Genomic DNA, 21,531 nt, shown 5'->3' with positions numbered 1-21,531 from the left:
TTTATGCCTCTTTCTCACTAAAGGATGAGTGTAAATGCTGTTGCCTAAGGTTATGCAGAAGCTCTGTCGAGAGTTTTGAGCCAGCTGAATGTAATACAGAACTGTGACAAAACATAGATAGAGAGATAGATGGATAGAGAGATAGATAGATGTATAGACAGACTGACAGACGGCAGGCCTCTATGGGCTGTGCATCAATTGATTTCGACAGAGATATTTATATAGTAAAAAGCTGATTGCATTACCTGAACCACAGAATAGTGATGTGTGATATTATACTTGTATTCACTAATTCCCTTAAATGCCCAAAGGATAACATGTAAATTAGGGATGGGCATTCATAATTTTTTTTTGAATATTCAATTATTTCAATGAAGGTAATTAATGAGAAAGAGACATTGTAAAATTATTATTTTTAGTCATAAAGGTTGCGTCACCATTAAAAAAAAACAAGCTGGTCGGGCCAGTGCTTCAGATTTTTATTAGCCCTGCCAACATTTTCACTGGCCCCAACACAAAAATTATAAATAGCTGTTTTTACCTTCATGGCTTTCAAAATGTGTCCAATTTTTTTTTTAACATATATTATGTTTTTAAGACAATGTCTTAAATCAGACTGAATCACACTTACTGTATAATTAGCAAGATATGATTTATGCCTTATGTAATCCCATATAAGTGCTTTACATATATAAATTCATAAATACATCAAATAAACCTCAACCGTCCTGCCATTTACACTTGTGTTATTAAGCAAAGAGATCTGCTGTGCAGATGATGGGTTTTCGGTCACCCATTTAGTCATGCTGTCATGCCATGTGTAGTGTTTTCACTACATTACAACTTAGCCCATTTACGCCACTAACTCACAACTTACGTACTACTAAATAGTTGAGCGTTGCACCATTAAACTTAAGTAGAACGTAACCCTATGTATAAACATAATATTTATGGAAGCCTCTGACCAGGAGTAATGGTTGGAATAAAAAAGCACTCATTTAATGACATTAATGTGCTCATGTTTTGCGTGATAGTCATCAATCATTTCGACATACAGTATGATGTTGACATATACACTCGTTTACAAGAGAGAGAAAAAACTTTCTTTTAAGCAGCTCTTCAGCATGAAACCCATCTAACAGTGCAGTTTTCAGGGTGCATCGTCCGGTATCAAGTGTCAATATATACAAAATACATAAGATATTAAAATTAATAAATGTCTATTTTTCCAGCCTGTAGTATTAGTATTTATTAATCACCCCTTATTTATTTTAGATATAGTTCCTATATATATTGATATTTACACAGTTCAAATATACTATTTATTAAATCTACTTTTATTACATATTGTATTGTTGGGTTACATATGCAGAAGAATTTCAGTGACATGATTCGAATCTAAGAAAACCCAACCTTTGCAATCCTGAAATTCTTCACTGTCGTAAATTAAACGACTCGAGCATCGAGCTTGGTCCGAAAGACCCCTCATCATGACCTTCTGAACTTCCACAGAGTTAAACCAGACTTTCCTTTGTAAGGCTTCCAAAAGTCCATCAGATTTGCACGACTCGAATACTAACACATTTCATCTCAATCCTGGAACATTTTACACAAAGTCACAGTACTTTACCAGATTAACCTTCTAAAATGTACAGAATGCATTTAATCCATGATTTATACAATACCTAGTCTTGCTAGGTAATTCTGACTATTGCTTTTAACTGTGGTAAATTGCATACCTGACAAATTAAGGATTATAGCCGATGCACCTCTTTAAAATATGTGTAATGTTTATCCATGTTATATAACCAAAGAACTAACCAATATGATTTTGTAACAAAAACAGCAAGTGGAACCCCCAGAGAATCAAGTTCTTGATTCAGGGGGTCTATGACGTCCTCCCAAGTCCATCTAACCTGTGCACATGAGGCAAAATAGAAACACCTGCATGCCCTCTTTGTTCCAAAATAGGAACATTAGAACACATCCTGAGCAGCTGCTCCAAGGCGCTGGGTGAGGGCCGGTATCGATGGAGGCACGACCAGGTCCTCAAATCCATCGCTGAGGCAATCAGCAAGAGGATTAAGGACAGCCGATACACCCAAGCTTCAGCCAAGACAATTCACTTCATCAAGGAAGGACAAAAGCCAGAGAAAACATAAAAAAACTGCTCTGTAGGTTTGCTCTCCACGGCCCGAGACTGGGTGATGACAGTCGACCTGGAAAGGCAGCTGAAAATCCCAACACAAATCACCCAGTCCAAACTGAGACCTGACATCATCTTGGTCTCTGAGGCCACCAAACATCTGATCTTGTTAGAGCTGACAGTGCCCTGGGAGGAGAGGATGGAGGAAGCTCAAGAGAGAAAAAGGGAGAAATACCAAAAACTGGTGGAGGATTGTCGGAGGAACGGATGGAGGACCAGGTGTATGCCAGGAGAGGTGGGCAGTAGGGGATTTGCTAGTTACTCCCTGAGCAAGGCCTACGGTACGCTGGGCATAAAAGGTGCTAATCAAAGAAGACCCATAGGCAACAACGTAGAGGCAGCAGAAAAAGCATCCAGATGGCTCTGGTTAAAGAGGGGAGAGCAGTGGGGGCAGTAGAATGCCACTTGGACACAGGCCGGGGCCTGATCAGCCTCGGTCGGGTCGCCTGGACGAGGGTGTCTGTTGTAAGACCCGAAACACCCAGTGACTCCTGGAAACAACACTGATGATGTGTCCAAGGTTGTGCATCAGTAGATGTTTCTGTAAACTGAAAACTCTGGGAGCACCAGTGACAACCAGGAACAGACTGGGTGACACCCACGAAGAGTGTGGTGACATCTGGAGAGACAGATGACGGCCGGAGAGACGGCAACCCGGGGTGGAGAGGGTTGGCAGCCCAAACCACTTCTTCCGTAATGAAGAACCCAATAGCAAGCTACTAAACCTACAAAAGAAAAATACCCCCAGGGGTGCCCGAGAGGGGGGGGAGGATGAGCACCCCAACAGGACGGACTCAAGGACAACGACACAAAGGAATTACGACATCGACAATTCAGTGCATCTGCGGTAGGATCTGCAAGAACGAGAGGGGTTTAAAAATTCATCAAGGCAGAATGAAATGCTTGACAACGGCAACGACGACACAACGCACAGAAGCAACTTCTGGTAAGATGCAGGAGGAGCCAGGCCCGGAGGCAACCCACAGTGCCCAGAGCCTCCTAGTGTCACCAATACCTGCTGCCAGCAGCTATACATGCCACTATAACCCAAAAGTCAGCATCTCCCGACAACACACATGGCCTCAGAAGCCAGAAAGCTGCAGCCATAACAACTGGCTGTGCCCCTGCGGTCCAACCAAAGATCCAGTGGCCCAAATCCCACAAGAGAGTTGAGTGGCAACAATTTGATGAAGATGTAAGCCAGGTACTGGAAGTGACAGCTAAAGGTGACGTGGAAAATCAATTGAGAACGATGACCACCCTTATAGTGAATATCGCAGTTGAGTGATTTGGAACGGAGGCACCCAAGCCTGCTCCATCTGCATATGCTCCAAGCCACAGAGTAAAGAAAATTCAGTGCCTCAGGGACGAACTCAGGCTGCTAAAGAGGCAATACAAAGTAGCGGGGGAAGTCGAGAGAGCCGGCCTAGCAGACCTGAGAGCAATCCAAAGAAAACAACTGTTAACCTTACGGATGGCAGAGTTCCACAGAAGGAGGCGGAAGGAGAGAGCCAGGAAGAGGGCAGCATTCTTGGCCAACCCATTTAAGTTGACCAAGCAGCTCCTTGGCCAAAAGAGGGCTGGCCGCCTCACCTGCTCCAAGGATGCCATAAACGACCACCTCAAGGCCACCTATAGTGACTCCATCAGAGAACAAACGCTGGGTCCATGCAATGCGCTGATAACACCACCAGAGCCTTCATTAGACTTCGACCTGAAGGAGCCCCGCCTAAGGGAAGTGGAGGAAGTGGTGAGGAGAGCAAGATCGAGCTCAGCACCAGGCCCAAGTGGAGTGCCCTACAAGGTGTACAAGAACTGCCCAAAGCTATTACATCGGCTTTGGAGGGCTCTGAAGGTGATCTGGAGGAGAGGGAAGATCGCCCAGCCATGGAGGTATGCGGAGGGAGTGTGCATACCAAAAGAGGAGAAGTCTGAGAACATCGACCAGTTCCGGGTCATCTCCTTGATCTGTGTGGAGAGCAAAATCTTCTTCAACATCGTGGCCAAGAGGCTCTCCAACTTCCTGTTGAGCAATGAGTACATCGACACATCTGTGCAAAAGGAAGGAATACCAGGAGTTCCTGGTTGTCTGGAACACACGGGCGTGGTAACCCAGCTTATCAGGGAAGCAAGAGAAGGCAGAGGGGACCTGGCTGTACTGTGGCTGGATCTCACCAACGCCTATGGCTCAATACCCCACAAGCTGGTGGAGGTTGCACTGGAGAAACACCATGTACCGCAGAAGGTGAAAGATCTCATCCTGGACTATTACAGTAAGTTCAGCTTGAGAGTCTCCACTGGCCAGCTAACATCTGACTGGCACCAGCTGGAGGTGGGGATAATCACTGGCTGTACCATCTCAGTGACCCTCTTTGCACTGGTAATGAACATGCTGGTCAAGGCAGCTGAAACAGAGTGCAGAGGCCCCCTCAGCAAGGCTGGAGTAAGGCAACCTCCCATAAGAGCATTCATGGACGACCTCACAGTGACAACAACGGTGGTACCAGGAGCTAGGTGGATCCTCAAGGGGTTGGAGAGACTCATGTCATGGGCACGCATGAGCTTCAAACCTGCAAAGTCCAGGTCTCTGTTCCTAAAGAAGGGGAAGGTTACAGACAAATTCCGTTTCAGACTGGGAGAACACCAGATCCCGTCAGTTACTGAGAGACCAGTGAAGAGCCTTGGGAAGGTCTTCAACTGCAGCCTGAATGACAGAGACTCCATCAAGGCAACCGGTGCTGACCTAGAGGGATGGCTGAGAACAGTGGATAAGTCTGGGCACCCTGGAAGATTCAAGGCCTGGGTCTACCAGCATGGAATCCTCCCAAGAATCCTCTGGCCTCTGCTTATCTATGAGGTCCCCATGACAGTGGTGGAAGGTTTTGAGCAGAAGATGAGCAGCTATCTACGCAGATGGCTGGGCCTGCCGCGTAGCCTGAGTAACATCGGCTATATGGGAACACCAACAAGCTCAGGCTCCCTTTTAGCTCAGTCAGGGAGGAGTTCATCATTGCACAGACACGAGAACACCTGCAGTACTCTGGATCCAGAGATACCAAAGTGTTCGGTGCAGGGATTGTTGTGAGGACAGGGAGGAAGTGGAGGGCAGCCGAGGCAGTCCAGCTGGCAGAGGCGCGGCTGAAGCACAAGGCCATCCTTGGAACAGTGGCGCAATGCAGAGCCGGACTCGGGAGTCTAACAGCGACCCGATATGACTCTGCTAGTAGAAAGGAGAGGCAGAGGCTGGTACAGGAGGAGGTGCGAGCTTCAGTCGAGGAACAGCGATCCAGCAGAGCAGTGGCCATGCGGCAGCAAGGCGCCTGGATGAAGCGGGAGCAGGCGATGTAGCAGAGAGTCACCTGGAAGTGGAACCCACAGAGAATCAAGTTCTTGATTCAGGGGGTCTATGACGTCCTCCCAAGTCCATCCAACCTGTGCACATGGGGCAAAATAGAAACACCTGCATGCCCTCTTTGTTCCAAAATAGGATCATTAGAACACATCCTGAGCAGCTGCTCCAAGGTGCTGGGTGAGGGCCGGTATCGATGGAGGCATGACCAGGTCCTCAAATCCATCGCTGAGGCAATCAGCAAGGGGATCAAGGACAGCCGATACACCCAAGCTTCAGCCAAGACAACTCACTTCATCAAGGAAGGACAAAAGCCAGAGAAAACATAAAAAAACTGCTCTGTAGGTTTGCTCTCCATGGCCCGAGACTGGGTGATGACAGTCGACCTGGAAAGGCAGCTGAAAATCCCAACACACATCACCCAGTCCAAATTGAGACCTGACATCATCTTGGTCTCTGAGGTCACCAAACATCTGATCTTGTTAGAGCTGACAGTGCCCTGGGAGGAGAGGATGGAGGAAGCTCAAGAGAGAAAAAGGGAGAAATACCAAGAAATGGTGGAGGATTGTCGGAGGAACGGATGGAGGACCAGGTGTATGCCAGTAGAGGTGGGCAGTAGGGGATTTGCTAGTTACTCCCTGAGCAAGGCCTACGGTACGCTGGGCATAAAAGGTGCTAATCAAAGAAGAGCCATAGGCAACAACGTAGAGGCAGCAGAAAAAGCATCCAGATGGCACTGGTTAAAGAGGGGAGAGCAGTGGGGGCAGTAGAATGCCACTTGGACACAGGCCGGGGCCTGATCAGCCTCGGTCGGGTCGCCTGTACGAGGGTGTCTGTTGTAAGACCCAAAACACCCAGTGACACCTGGAAACAACACTGATGGTGTGTCCAAGGTTGTGCATCAGTAGATGTTTCTGTAAACTGTAAAAAGGGATGTTTTGTTACCTACATGTACAATATTCATAAAAACATGTCATGTTTAGTAGGTAAACTTTTATTTGGGTATGAAGAAAAATCTGATGACAACGAATATCAGGTATCTTGTACCATTCTCGAGATATGAGAGTTCATGATTAAATATGTGCTATTTTTGACCGGAAAGTTTGTAAGACTCAGAAACAAAGGGTCACAAATCATCTGTCGGCAAGGACAGCCCAGTCGACAACCTGACTCTGAAAAGTCACTTCTGATTGGCGCAGGACACCCTTGGGTGATGCTCCAATTCTCAGTTCAAATAGTTCCAAACATGAAGGACTCGCTCTCTTGGCTTTCCTCTTGACTCTGCTCTCTGAACACTCTCCTACTGTGTTTGCTCTTCCGACAACAGCACTGCATTTCGCCGGAACCAAACTCTTGAAACTCAAACATACCATGTGAGATCCAAGGGAGCTCGGGACTCGACATCCCGAGAAGGCCTCGCTTCACAGCTAACATCATTCATACTGACAATAAATTAGATCACAAAGAGATCAAAACATCGATGGAACAAACTTTCGACCAAGCGCCAAGAACCTTTCCACGAACACAAGGAAACACCAAAGAGACAAGCAAGTACATCTCCAATACTGTGCTCAAAGTGCTGGTGTATTAGTTAAATACTTTGGGTAATCCGATAGTAAATCGACGTAGACTCAAAGATAATATAATGTAATATAATAATAATGTAGAATAAGGACAGTTATATTTAGTTCATAGCTCACATATTTCAAGACCCCAAATTCCCTTACATATTATGGTGAGAATAGTATTTTAATGGGGATATAATTTATTACAGCGGCCAGTTACACGAGCAGACAAGGTCTGAACATCAACCATAGCGAGATAAAACGGCTGAAATTCACGGCTTTTTAACTCTGTGTACAAATTTGAAGGCTGTTTATTGGATCAATACAGGTAAACGTAATATTATGTGACTACGCATTACTTTATGGAGAGTTTACGACCTACTAAAGTCTTGCCTTAAGAACAGGCAGTGCAACCAAATTAAGCACCAACTTAGTTACAAACTAACTAGTAAGCCCTAAGTGTGAACTTTACGTCCAAACTTTCGTGAGAACTTATAAACAGCTGGTGCAACCCTACCCAGGTGTCGGCATGCAAGTCAGAATTGAGGTAGGCTATGAAAACATGATGAAACTGAAGTTTCTAAATAATACAGACGATCATATTTTGACTCAAACATTATTGGCTCCTGTAGATGGACATCAGAAAATACTTTGGACAAAGCAGGGACAGGAAAGCAGAAAGGAGAGATGAGTTTGAGGGAGGTAAGACTTGATAAACAAACTGCATCCTCAGCCGTCAGTCAGGTCTCAGACATCAGATGAAAAAGCATCAAGTCTCAGGTAAACCTCTGTCAAGTCTATGGAATTGCAGAGAAAATAAACACATTTTTTGTGTTCTGTAGTACTGTCTTTTATTGTGTATGATAACAATGAATCAATCTTTGGGATATGAAATAAATAATTAAATTCACTAATTTAGGACACTACATAAACAGTTGGGAGTAACTATGGCTACTGTGTGCTAATTACCTAGCGACTAAAAAAGGATGTAAAGCAGTCAATGGAAAGGAGGCGGCGAGAACCAGCTTGACGATACAAATAATAGTTTAATATAAAACTTAAAACAGAAGACACAAACACACGACGGACATGTCTGTAAACTATCTCTCTCTCCCGCACAATCCTCCGCAGTCGACATTTATCCCTCTCGGAGGCTTGATTAGCCTGATAAGGGACCGGGTGTGTATGATCATGACCCGGCCCCGCCCTCCGCCCTGCCACAAGGACTATTGTTTGGCTTGATTTGAGTTGCTGTTGCAAGTAAACTTAATGAGATTCAAACATCAGTTTAAACTTACACCAATTATGTTAGCTAGCTAGTTATTAATTTATAGAAACGACACTTCTGCATTTATAAAGTTAGAGATAGCTCAGCTAGTTTTGCAAGCTAGCAACCAACTGAGGCCGTTCTACCTGACATTGGATAATGCAATTCCATAGACTTACTTGACAGAGGTTTTCCTAATGTGTAATATAGAAGATTGCAAATGTGCAAGAAAGTTTTCTCTGGTTTTGTTATTTGCATATAGTGTATGCATTTTATGCCATAAAACATGTTGAAAATGTTCATGTACAGTGTAGCGTGGCCACATAAGGGGAGGTTTTATATTAAGGTCTATGACTTTAAATGTGTGTCATTTATTCTTAATTGTTATATTGCTTTCTCCTGTTATCTGTGATTCCCCTCAGCTGTTGTGTGTTATTCCCTGATCTCTGTTCACGCGAGATCTTCGCGTGAATTCAGGTTACGTGTTTTCCTGCCACGTAAACAGGAACTAACTGTAATTGTCTATTTAAAGAACCGCTATGCCGGTGTTCGGGGCTCATTTGCGAGTACGCTCACGCACAACCAACCCGCTCATTCATAAGAGAATTACATTGGTGACTGACTTGGAAGCGCTGGGACGCCGTTCCTCTGGAAGTTTTTTCGGTTGGCTCGCTGGTGATCACGCTCACGGACGATACAAACACCCGGTGAGGCTGATCTGAACACTGTTAATATCTCTGTGCACTTTGGACTTCACTTTACATGTATATACACCTTGTTTGATTATTATTGTAAATATTATTGGTAGTGTAAATACACTTGGGTTTATTGATTTTTCATCGGTGTTGTTATATTTATTTTCTCCACTCTATTACCTATCAATAGAAACGGTACGTAAGATCCCATATTAGTGTGATACTCCTCTTTAATATATTGGAGAGTGTTACATAGTGGTGGCCCGTACGGGGACGTGCTGTTTCTATTTATTGATAGTGTTAATTGTGTTCATTAATATGGAAGACATGACGCTAAGTAAATGGAGGAAGAATGAATGTAAATACTGAGGAAATTGAGACTGATGTGAATGAGTTAAGGTGTAGCTCTGATGAGGATGCTGATTTCACTGCGGGCCCGTTTGTTACCAGAGCGGAACCCTACAGATGAAATAGCATCTGTGTTGAGTTCTTTATATAATTCTGATGATGATGATGATGATGATGAAAAGAAATGATTAATATAAATGTTGTACAGACAATGCAGATGGAGATCGATAAACTTAAGGTGGATTTATTGGCTCTAAATGCAAAAATACAACATAATGAACAGGAATTACAACAGTCTGTAGAGAGTTCCTTAATAGGGAAACTAGTTTCCGGGAGTCAGTGGACGCTGGCTTAGCAGACTTAGGAGATCACTTCCAGAGGTCTATAGAGAAGTTGGAGAGAGCGGTGGTGGATTGTTTCCTGCGGAGAGATGCAAGATGGGAAAATCAAATGAAAAAAATAAGATTTACCAATACCCCATCTCGATCTCAAGTACAGCCTTTTTACCCTGCTCCTTCCCCATCTACAGCTAATGTCTTGAATACTCCCGTACCAGCTACCAGACGTAAAGTCCCTCCTGTAAATAGAGGCAACGCTACCTATGACGTCACTGCTGGAGCACAAAGATCGAACCTGGCTCACCCTTCATGTATGCCCAGCATGTCATCTTTCTGTGGGAAACCCCCTATCTGCCTGGAATTTCCTTCCTTCGGTGAGTCTAGCGAAACATCCGACGTACTCCATTTCGTCGAACAGGTCGAAAATTATCTGGCCATTAGACCACTACCTAGTGTGGAGCTCGTTGGCACCCTGAGTACAGTGCTCAAAGGACCCGCTTTAAGCTGGTGGAAGGCAGAAAAAAACAAGGTAACAGATTGGCAATCCTTCAAAGATGCTTTTATGTCTGCTTTTCTCCCAGATGATTACCTCACTGAGGTAGAAGACAAGTTAAGATCACTGGTGCAGCAACCCAATCAGCGTTTGAGAGATTTCGCCTATGATTATCGAGCCCTCTGCCTCAAATGGAAGCCAGCTATCACTGAAGAGGAGATGGTGAGCCGTATTCTCAATAACATCAACCCAAGGGTTGCGGGCTGTCTGAGAGGCACGGTGAAAACAGTGGAACAGCTGGTGAAGGTGGGATCTATGGTGGAGAAGGACTGGATGGGAGCAAAAGATTACTGGCAGAAAGTGGGTAAACTGAACAGCAAAGAAACCACAAATAAAAGACCACCTGAATGCCATACTGCTAAAAATCTAGCAGGAGTATCCATTGCTCAACCCCACCCTATGACATCTCTTCTAGTAGTGCCTGTGACGATAAAAGGACAAGAGGTGAAGGCGGTACTGGATACAGGGAGCACATACACCCTTATGCAGGAGAGCCTCTGGAGACAGTTAGGAGGGAAGCTAAACCTGACCCTTCAGCCCCTCTTCAACGGTTCATTATGGCTGATGGAAAGATGCACCAGGCGATTAACAAGAGATCAGTCTGTTATGAGTGGCATGACAAAATATGCAGGTTGGACACCTATGTGATGAAGGATGCTCACCTGGCATTTCCCCTTATAGCTGGTCTGGACTTCCTGAGAACCGCTGAAGCCATAGTGGATGTCGGACAATGGAGATATGGACTGAAAATGGGCAAAGGATATGTTTATCATCCATTTCTAAATGCACTTCTAAATCCTCTACTGTCTTCACGACTAATGGGTGAAAACCTAGGCATGACTGCTGCGGTGACTCTCTATTATGCCGTACCTCCAACCTGGAATCCAGCCACCTACGACTTACCCACACAAATTGTTCCCAGCTGGGACTCTGACAATCAGGACGAATTGAGAAAGCTGATGGAAAATTGGCCTCATACCACCTCTCAAGTCCTGGGAAAAACATCTGTGGAACACCACAAAATTACACTGTCTGATGAAATACCCATGAGATCCAGAGCTTATAGGGTCTCACCATTCAAAAATAAGATTATCGATGAGCAGGTAGAACAAATGCTACGGGACCATATCATCGAGCCTTCTTTCTCTCCGTGGTCATCACCTGTTGTCCTAGTCCCCAAACCCGATGGTTCCTACAGGTTCTGTGTGGACTATAGGAGACTTAATAGTAAAACCATCCCTGACGCTTATCCAATGCCAATTATCCACGACATCTTGGAATCCATGGAAGGCGCCTCCTGGTTCAGCACATTGGATTTGCAGTCAGGGTACTGGCAGGTTGAAATGGAGGAAAGTAGCAAAGCCAAAACAGCCTTCATCACCTCCCAAGGACTATTCCAATTCTGCTCCATGCCATATGGATTACGGAATGCCGCTGCCACCTTCCAGAGGCTTATGGAGAAGGTCCTAGCAGAGTTGAGAGGGAAGTTTTGCTTTGTCTATATTGATGACATCATAATCTATTCAAGGTCCTTATCAGAACATGTCCAACACCTGAACACCATTCTACAGAGACTAAACCAAGCTTCACTTACACTGAACATGAAGAAGTGTCACTTCTTTAAGAAGCAGCTGAAGTTTCTTGGACATATAGTCTCAGAGAAAGGGGTGGAGGTCGACCCTGAAAAGACCCGGCGGTAGCTGAATATCCTCCTCCCAAAGACATTAAAGCCCTCCAACGCTTCTTGGGATTAACCGGTGGTATCACAAGTTCATTCCCCATTTCGCCGACATCACAGCTCCATTAAACAACCTAAAAAAGAAAGGAGTTAAGTGGGATTGGACGCCTGAGTGCCAGACCAGCCTGGAGACGATTAAACAGCTATTACAAAACCCCCTGTATTGATGCAGCCTGACCTCAATCAACCTTTCCAGGTTCATACAGGCGCCAGTGATGTGGGCTTAGGAGCCATCATTACCCAGCAAACTCCTGAGGGGAGCGGGTAATAGCATATGCATCACGAACATTGCGTGGACCTGAACTGAATTATTCGACGGCTGAAAAAGAGTGTCTAGCTGTAGTCTGGGCGGTGGAAAAATGGAGACATTACCTGGAAGGAAGACAGTTCGACGTTTACAGTGACCATGCTGCCTTAACGTGGGCCTTCAATAGCCCTAAAACCTCCTCTCGGCTGACCCGGTGGACTCTTAGGTTACAGCAATTCATCTTCCAAGTACATCACAGAAGAGGATGTCTGAACCTGGGACCAGATGCCTTGTCACGAGTCTGTGAAGCTCCTGAAAGTGAAGGTGTGCCCTGTCTAGCCATAATAAAACCAAAATGTGCCTCTGACATACCCCACACGTTACAGGAAATCTCACAAGCACAAAGTCATGACAATACGGTGTCTCTCCTCCAACTGGCCCAAAAACCAGAAAGGTTCAGGAAAACCAAATTACCTTTGAGGTCCACCAGGGGTGCTATATCGCCGGGTTCCTGTCAAGAACAATGGGAATAAATTCCAACTGGTTGTTCCTCAGGCATTAATTCCTGGTTTCTTGCACTATGTACACGATAACCGCTGGGAGGACATCTGGGACGGCTGAAAACCTTACTGAGGCTCTTGGAGGTGGCGTGGTGGCCAACTGTCCGTAAGGATGTCTGGGAGTATGTAAAAGGATGTGAAACTTGTCAAAAATACAAACATGACAATACAAAACCCAGCGGTTTCTTACAGCACACACAAGTGACGGAACCAGGTCACACTTGGGGATGGATTTCATGGGACCTTTCCGACCAGTAAGAAACGAAACGCTTACTTACTGGTGTTTGTGGATTATTACACCAAATGGGTAGAGATGTTCCCCTTCGAGACAGTAAGACCCCTAAGATCGTAAAAATTCTAAGGGAAGAAATCTTCACCCGTTGGGGGGGTCCCAAAATATCTCATATCGGACAGGGGGGCCCAGTTCACCTCCAATGTGCTTGCTGAGCTCTGCAAATCCTGGGGAAGTATTCAGAAACTCACAACCAGTTATCACCCTCAGACAAACCTGACGGAGAGAATTAACAGGACGTTAAAAACAATGATTGCGTCATATGTGGGACAACATCATGATAGATGGGACCAGTGGTTGCCTGAATTAAGGTTTGCCATCAACACCGCACATCATGAAACTACAGGTAGAGCACCTTTGGAATTAATGATGGGCAGACAGCTACATGGTCCACTGGAGAGGTTAATCTTCAAAAACCCCACACCTGACCAAACCTCATATAACCTAATTGAAAGACAGAACATCATGGCAGAGGAGGTAAAGCTCCGAGTAGGGGTGCAACAAGCCAGACAAGCTAGGTATTATAATGCCCGACGGAAAGATGCGCAGTTTCAGCCGGGTGATCTAGTCTGGGTTAAAACTCACCCTCTCTCGTCTGCCTCCAATAAATACTCTGCTAAGCTAAGCCCAAATGGGAGGGTCCAGCTGAAGTATTAAAAAAGCGGGGCCAATAAATTACACCGTTCAGCTGGGGAGACCCATGTAAAACAGACATTATAAATGTGGTTAACCTGAAACGCTGGTACGGACGATCTCCTCCTATGCCGAAGGCTGGGGGATCTATGTAGCGTGGCCACATAAGGGAGGTTTTATATTAAGGTCTATGACTTTAAATGTGTGTCATTTATTCTTAATTGTTATATTGCTTTCTCCTGTTATCTGTGATTCCCCTCAGCTGTTGTGTGTTATTCCCCGATCTCTGTTCACGCGAGATCTTCGCGTGAATTCAGGTTACATGTTTTCCTGCCACGTAAACAGGAACTAACTGTAATTGTCTATTTAAAGAACCGCTATGCCGGTGTTCGGGGCTCATTTGCGAGTACGCTCACGCACAACCAACCCGCTCATTCATAAGAGAATTACGTTGGTGACTGACTTGGAAGCGCTGGGACGCCGTTCCTCTGGAAGTTTTTTCAGTTGGCTCGCTGCCAGGAATACTTTTATCGGAGGACATTGGTCTGTCATCTACTCATCACTTCATCACTTGATCACGCTCACGGACGATACAAACACCCGGTGAGGCTGATCTGAACACTGTTAATATCTCTGTGCACTTTGGACTTCACTTTACATGTATATACACCTTGTTTGATTATTATTGTAAATATTATTGGTAGTGTAAATACACTTGGGTTTATTGATTTTTCATCGGTGTTGTTATATTTATTTTCTCCACTCTATTACCTATCAATAGAAACGGTACGTAAGATCCCATATTAGTGTGATACTCCTCTTTAATATATTGGAGAGTGTTACAACAGTATGTTGAATATACTTAGATATTTTCATAAAGATTAATATCTCTACATGTTTAACTTTCCCAGTACTTGTTGCAGTGTAGGAATAGTGGGTTATGCAATGTTTTGTATAGTGCATTGTGTTGCACACTTCTTTCACGCAGCAGGGTTTCAAGAAAAAGCGATTTGAGTAATGGTAGATTGTAATGTCTAGCAATTCCCCTGCATGAGTGTACCTTAATTTACTATTACTATTATTTTGAATGGCCATGGAAAATAATGGCCATGGAAAGTACCTGATGAACTTTCACCTTTTGCTGACCCTTTATGCTTGGCAGAGCTAATGTGTGCTCCTAAATCACCTTTATAAGCAACTGACACATAAGTACCAGCTTTACATGTAATACATTCTGCTTCCCACGGATCTTGACCTGGACAAAAGCATGGGAATTACTTGTGCAAATCTTCTGAAAATTTGCACTTTCGTTTGGGCATTGTTTCCACTCTGCAGTCATTTGCTGCTATTGTAAAGCAACAGTTTGATGCCGAACACAACCGCATTTCGCGCGTTCGTGGAGAGATTGACAGGCAGGAATTTGGCCAATAGTTGCTGCAAGCCTCTTATAATCGACCAATTGGTCTGCGAGAAGGCGGGACTTAAAAAGCGTGGTTTAAGCAATGCAAATATGCATGCAAACACAATTAAGTGTTAGACATCATAATGCAAATAAAGCAAAATCCCGGACATTTTCACAAATTTAGAAATCCCAGCCGGACGGTTTTTTAAGGTCCGAAAAAGAGAACATGTCCTGGAAAAAGAGCACATATGGTCACCCTAGCTTTTCACCAACATGTAAAAACGAAAAAATGTGGGGATTTCACATACTGTGAACACTGATTGTGCAGGGATACTTAACATGTTGCGTATGACGTGCAATTCTGCTTCAAAATTCATTAAGAGGGATTTTTCCTTCTATTTTCTACACATTGGTTATAGCTGCTGCTAAGACACTTGGAAAAGAGTTAGGAGAGTGCTAGGAGAGTGCACTCGGTGTCTGCGTGATCTTGTGCATGCACGCGACTGTGCTTTGGTGCGTCCACTATATTACACGCTCGCGTATCTTTGCGAGAAAAATATACTCGTGCTCGCTCCTCGGTTAGAAGACTTCGTTCGTGCAGTGAAATCGTTGTGCTCTCTCACTTGTTGTTTGCTTGCACCAATATTATAAATTCAGCACTGGCCTGATGGGCAAGTGACAGTTCTAGCAACTGGCCCAAAGTTCTCTCACACTGGCCCCGGGCCATCAGGCAGTCCTTATTGTCAAGCCCTGTAATTATATTCAAAACAACTTATATCATGTCCTGTATTGTTTTTTATATTTAAACAAGCAATGCGTGAAAACAAAAAAAGAACATAATGAAAGCATTTAAGATCACGCATAAGTAGAAAAGAAACCGCTAATGACTAATGCAGTTAACGTACAGGACGAATATAAACACTCGGCATATAATAGTTATCCTGTTTATATTGTATCTCATGTCATGTTTTTGTTGAGAAAAACAAGCATATCCACGTGCTCAGTAAACTATACTAATTTATACACACCAGTTTAAATGATAAAGCACAGTCTTTCTCAAATGCCATGTTTGTTGTTTACAGAAGCGTTTTGGGGATTACACTTCAACGGGGACGCTGCTTTCTGACAAGCTACACATTAACAAGAGTAAAGTTTACACCGCTCATCCAGTACATTTAAACAGGAACCCAGCTTTCTCACAGTAAGCCACATTCTCACAATAACCTGCTTTTTTGGTGTCCATCTGAACGTACTGATGGAACCGTTTGCTCAACAAATGTGATCAACTTGTGTCCACACTCAACAGTGATTAAGTATAGCTAAATACGTATAGTATTTTTACTATTCTAATAATTATTGCACAACAAATATTTGAATATTCAACTACTCGTGCACATCCCTAATGTAAATTATATAAATATTTATTGCCTTTGCATTTATTCTTCACTCAAAGCTATTGTATCCAGTTTATACGACTTGGAATAAGTTGTAGGACTTGTTTACTTGAACAATCTTGATTTTGATTCTTAAATCTCAAGATCGATCTTTTACTCTATGAGCAACTCTCTACAATGGGAGTAAATCACTTGCATATGAGACCAAATTGTGTGCTATGCAACTAAAATGTATGTGATTAGCCACCAGCTGTTTTGTGCTCGACAAAACACTAAGTCATACAGGTTTTGTAGAAAATGAGGGTTAGTAAATGTTTAATTTATATTTATTTTTTTGTACATGTGAATGATTCATACTTCAAAATTAGAAAAATTACACACACTTCTCCATTAAAGACTTGAATTAAAACATCTTAAACTAATAAAAATGAATAGAAATTCCAAAAAGAACATTGCTGAAACTGAACAGTATAATGCTTACTGGTGATATAAACTACTAGAGTTTTGGGAGTGATAATAACGGTCCGTCAACTGAAAACGACTTTTACCTGCAGCGTTGACTCTGTGGTAACCTCTCGGGACATTCTCTCTGCCTGAATTTGCCGAGCCTTGCACACCTCTGAAAATAGAACACAGTACAATATTTAACAGAGAGATTGAGACATCATGCCATGTGTTTTTGGAAGGACAATAGACAGGAGAGTTCACTGTAGCAAAAGTGGGAGAACAGATAGGAATTATCATGTATTTAAATGGCAGCACATCATAAAACTGCTTAAAATGGCTAGATTAAGAATCCCTAGCCAATAGACTGGAGTGCTTTAAAAGTCTGCAATATTTAAGAGATCCAAGAGGAAAATCCCACAAGGTGAACTGTGTGCTAAATACAGGCCATGTTACACCACAAACATCATTATATCACTGACACTACATCTTCACACTGGGACAGAGTTGAAAGACTGTCATATGAGTCTGCCTGAACGCTAGCTGAACTTACTGAATCCTTTTATCCGAGGAGACAGCTGGCCAGTGTTTAAGGATCTGTCACTAAATAACATCGTAAGTGCTACAGTGATGCAGGCAGGATGTTCTGGATGAGTGAGGTGCTTTCTTCTAGCTTAATTGTTGACTAAGACATCTCCTATAGCTGAGAGAGGACAGCATCAGACCGATGGAAGGATATGAATGGAGAATGTCAAATAGACCGTAAAAGTAAAAACATGTGCAGTTGTTACCGTATCGGTGCCAATGGTGACGACACCAATGTTCAATAAATAGTTACATTTATTATTGATAATTTTACTAATGAACAATTGTTCTGCTATATTATTCACTGAATTCAGTCACATACATTTTTCCTCGCAAACGCCATATTTGTGGCCATCTGCGGGGGAAAGCAATGGTGGTAAATAAACAAGCCTCCCAAAAAGGGCAGAGTTTCACTACTGCTGTGTCTCACTTATTTTGTCTTCCAATAAAAAACGTAATTGCTAAGTTAATTTAATTCCAATTTTATTTGAAAATATACCGTTTTTTTTAATATTATCTTGCAGTTAACATATATGTTTACATGTTAGTCTGGCAGCGTGAATAAAGTCTTTGCTTCATAATCTTAAAATGAGTTTTTTTTATTGGCTTACATTATTAGTATATACACATTTATTACTGTAAATTGACATTATACATTTTATTTACTGTTGCAATTTTCACATACCTCTTTTCAAATTGTACAGTATGTGTGTTGTGAATTTAAAATAGTCCTTCATGCATTTCTAGTTTAACTGTTTCTAACTCAGTTAGGTTAAAAATGTAATTGAGGTAAAAGTTTAAAAGCATTAGACTAAAAATTCTCTCAATAAATAAGAAAAAAGTATTTGAGCTATTTCACTTGAAAGATCAAACTTAATTGAAATAAAATAAATATTTTTTGCTCTGGTAAGTAAAAGCAGTATTGCTTTAACAAGCTTTATAACATTTACATTTATGCATTTGGCAGACGCTTTTATCCAAAGCGACTTACAGAGCCCTTATTACAGGGACAATCCCCCCGGAGCAACCTGGAGTTAAGTGTCTTGCTCAAGGACACAATGGTGGTGGCTGTGGGGATCGAACCGACAACCTTCTGCTTAACAGTTATGTGCTTTAGCCCACTACGCCACTGCCACTTATAAAAAGAAACAAATCTTTTGGTGATTTTTGTCGCATCCCACAGCGGTTTTAATCACAAATATGGCTGTGCGGTCATACAGTAAAATCTAATGAAACAGATTAATTGTTCATTTTCCTAACTGTATGCTGTTTACCAAGCAATGTAAAACATTGGGGCTTAAAATACAAAAATGGGGTTGTGTGCGCATTTGGAGTGATTTTACCCAAGGAAAATTACGTTTTTTACATAATACTAGGTTAGGTTTAATATAGGTGGTAAAATCCATGATATAATAAACTTTAGTAATTTTTGTTATTTAAATGTTCTAAGTCTAGACCAGGGCTGCTCATTACATCGATCGTGATCCCAAGACAACCACTGGTTGATCTCAATAAAATCTTAAAGATTTACATTTTAGAGGGGGCCTGATTAGATCAGCGAGTATTGCCGCTGACTACCACCCCTGGAGTCGCGAGTTCGAATCCATGGCATGCTGAGTGACTCCAGCCAGGTCTCATAAGCAAACAAATTGGCCAGGTTGCTAGGGAGTAGCCTCCTCGTGGTTGCGATTAGAGGTTCTTGCTCTCAATGGGGCATGTGGCAATTTGTGTGTGGATCGAGGAGAGTAGCATGAGACTCCACATGCTGGGAGTCTCTGCTGTGTCATGCACAACGAGCCACGTGATAAGACGCGTGGATTGACTGTCTCAGAAGCGGAGGCAACTGAGACTTGTCCTCCACCACCAGGATCGAGGTGAGTAACCGCACCACCACGAGGACCTAAGTAGTGGGAATTGGATATTCCAAATTGGGAGAAAAATAAAATAAAAGAATTGATATTTTAATACTTTGATTTTGCAGCCACTGTGTACAGCTTGTTTGCTTGAAAGGGCAGCTTATGTGCTAATGCTTTACAAGTGTGTGTGCTCCCATAGCTCTCACTCTGCGGATACTTGCCGAAATGGTCAAATACCCTTAAAAATCTTTTTCGTCTTGGTGAGGTCATTTTATGTTTGAAGTGAATGAAACAGTGGAACAAAAAGCATATTTGTATAAAAATGTCTGACTTGAAGTGTAAATGTAACCTAATAGATTAGCCAATGTTCAAATATCAACAATAACAAGAAAACAACTCACTGCTCTTGGCTGGATAACTTTAGTAGTTTTACAAAGTATTAATACATTTTTATCAAACAGTGAAGACAAAGCTAATTTGTATTTTTTATTCTATTATTTTTTATTTGTTTCTATACATTGATTTTATCAACGGTTTCTTTATTCTTCTTTTATGACTTATTATTTATTTTATGACTGTTTACTTGAGAACGTGAAACAATCCTAACATAATAAGCTAATTTGTTTTATTATTTGTTTATCATAATTGTTAGAGAATGATAAAATTTGGTTTAGTGACCATGCATGTATTGTGCTTGCCATATCTTGCTTTAATTACGGAAAAAGTAAATCTCATTTCAAAGAAGTGTGAGACAATGCAATACAGATATCGACTGAACCCAAAAGCAACTCTAACATCAACACCATTTCAGTTTATGTATGTACTATTTAGTTAAAAAAATCTAATTACGATCCATTGTGAGGTCACTTCCGCTGATTTTTGACACAGGCAAGAATGCCTTTCAGAGGACGTTATGACTTATAGCATACCGCAATTACGTGATGTAAGGGTAACGTAACACACATGTTGGGCATTAAACCAGGAAGAGGAACATTATCAAAAATGTAAATATTTATGAGGAGAGTCAAATGTCCCCTAAAGACAATGAAATTGTGTTAAAAAGAGGTCACACACCTTATGTAGAATTAAATCCATAATGGCGTTTACTTGAACTTCAGATTAAAAGCTAAATTACCCTGTGGAATTTACTTTTAAACAAACAACTTGTTTACACTCATTGTTGAGGTCTAACAAACACGTGGAATGACATTCCTTTCCCATTAATGGTATGAAATGTATATCTCTATAAAATGTCAATAACGAACAATAAGAAAAAAATCAATACGGAGAGGTTATAATGTTGTGAGGGATTTTACTGGTTTATATAATTTGTCTATAAGCACATGTATGGATATAATAAACCAATGATGCATGGAAAACTGTACCAGATACTGACGTCATTCTGGCTACATTTACACAGGCAGTCTTTGGGATTGACAACCGTATTTACTTACAGGTGTGGGTCTTGAAATGTCACAGCTGTAACCATCAAGACGGTGACTTAAGCATACAGTTGATATAAAAAGTCTACACACCCCTGTTAAAATGCCAGGTTCTTGTGATGTAAAAGAATGAGACAAAGATAAATCATGTCAGAACTTTTTCAACCTTTAATGTGACCTATAACGTGAACAATTCAATTGAAAAACAAACTGAAATCTTTGAGAGAAAAAAAAAAAAAAAAACTCACAATAACGTGGTTGCCTAAGTGTGCACACCCTTAAACTAATGCTTTGTTGAAGCACCTTTTGATTTTATTGCAGCACTCTGTCTTTTTGGGTAGGAGTCTATTAGCATGGCACATCTTGACGTGGCAATATTTGCCCACTCTTCTTTGCAAAAGCGCTCCAAATCTGTCAGATTGCGAGGACATCTCCTGTGCACAGCCCTCTTCAGATCACCCCACAGATGTTCAATTGGATTCAGGTCTGGGCTCTGGCTGGGCCATTCCAAAACGTTAATCTTCTTCTGGTGAAGCCATGCTTTTGTGGATTTGGATGTGTGCTTTGGGTCATTGTCATGCTGAAAGGTGAACTTCCTCGGACGCCTGAAGGTTTTG

General features: G+C 42.4%; 1 protein-coding gene across 1 annotated transcript in view; it reads right to left on the bottom strand.

The window, feature by feature from the left end:
- Positions 1 to 21,531, bottom strand: part of LOC127643085 (SMC5-SMC6 complex localization factor protein 1-like) — an 86,268-nt gene that overhangs the window by 40,070 nt on the left and 24,667 nt on the right. The window contains exon 16 of the mRNA XM_052125645.1: positions 17,136 to 17,206. Coding sequence (XP_051981605.1) covers positions 17,136 to 17,206 — 71 coding nt within the window. The remainder of the gene's footprint in view (positions 1 to 17,135; positions 17,207 to 21,531) is intronic.

The sequence above is a fragment of the Xyrauchen texanus genome, chromosome 4, assembly GCF_025860055.1.
Source record: "Xyrauchen texanus isolate HMW12.3.18 chromosome 4, RBS_HiC_50CHRs, whole genome shotgun sequence".
Lineage (NCBI taxonomy): Eukaryota > Metazoa > Chordata > Actinopteri > Cypriniformes > Catostomidae > Xyrauchen > Xyrauchen texanus.
The sequence above is the reverse complement of the archived record's forward strand: the minus strand, read 5'-3'. Positions and strand labels throughout refer to the sequence as shown.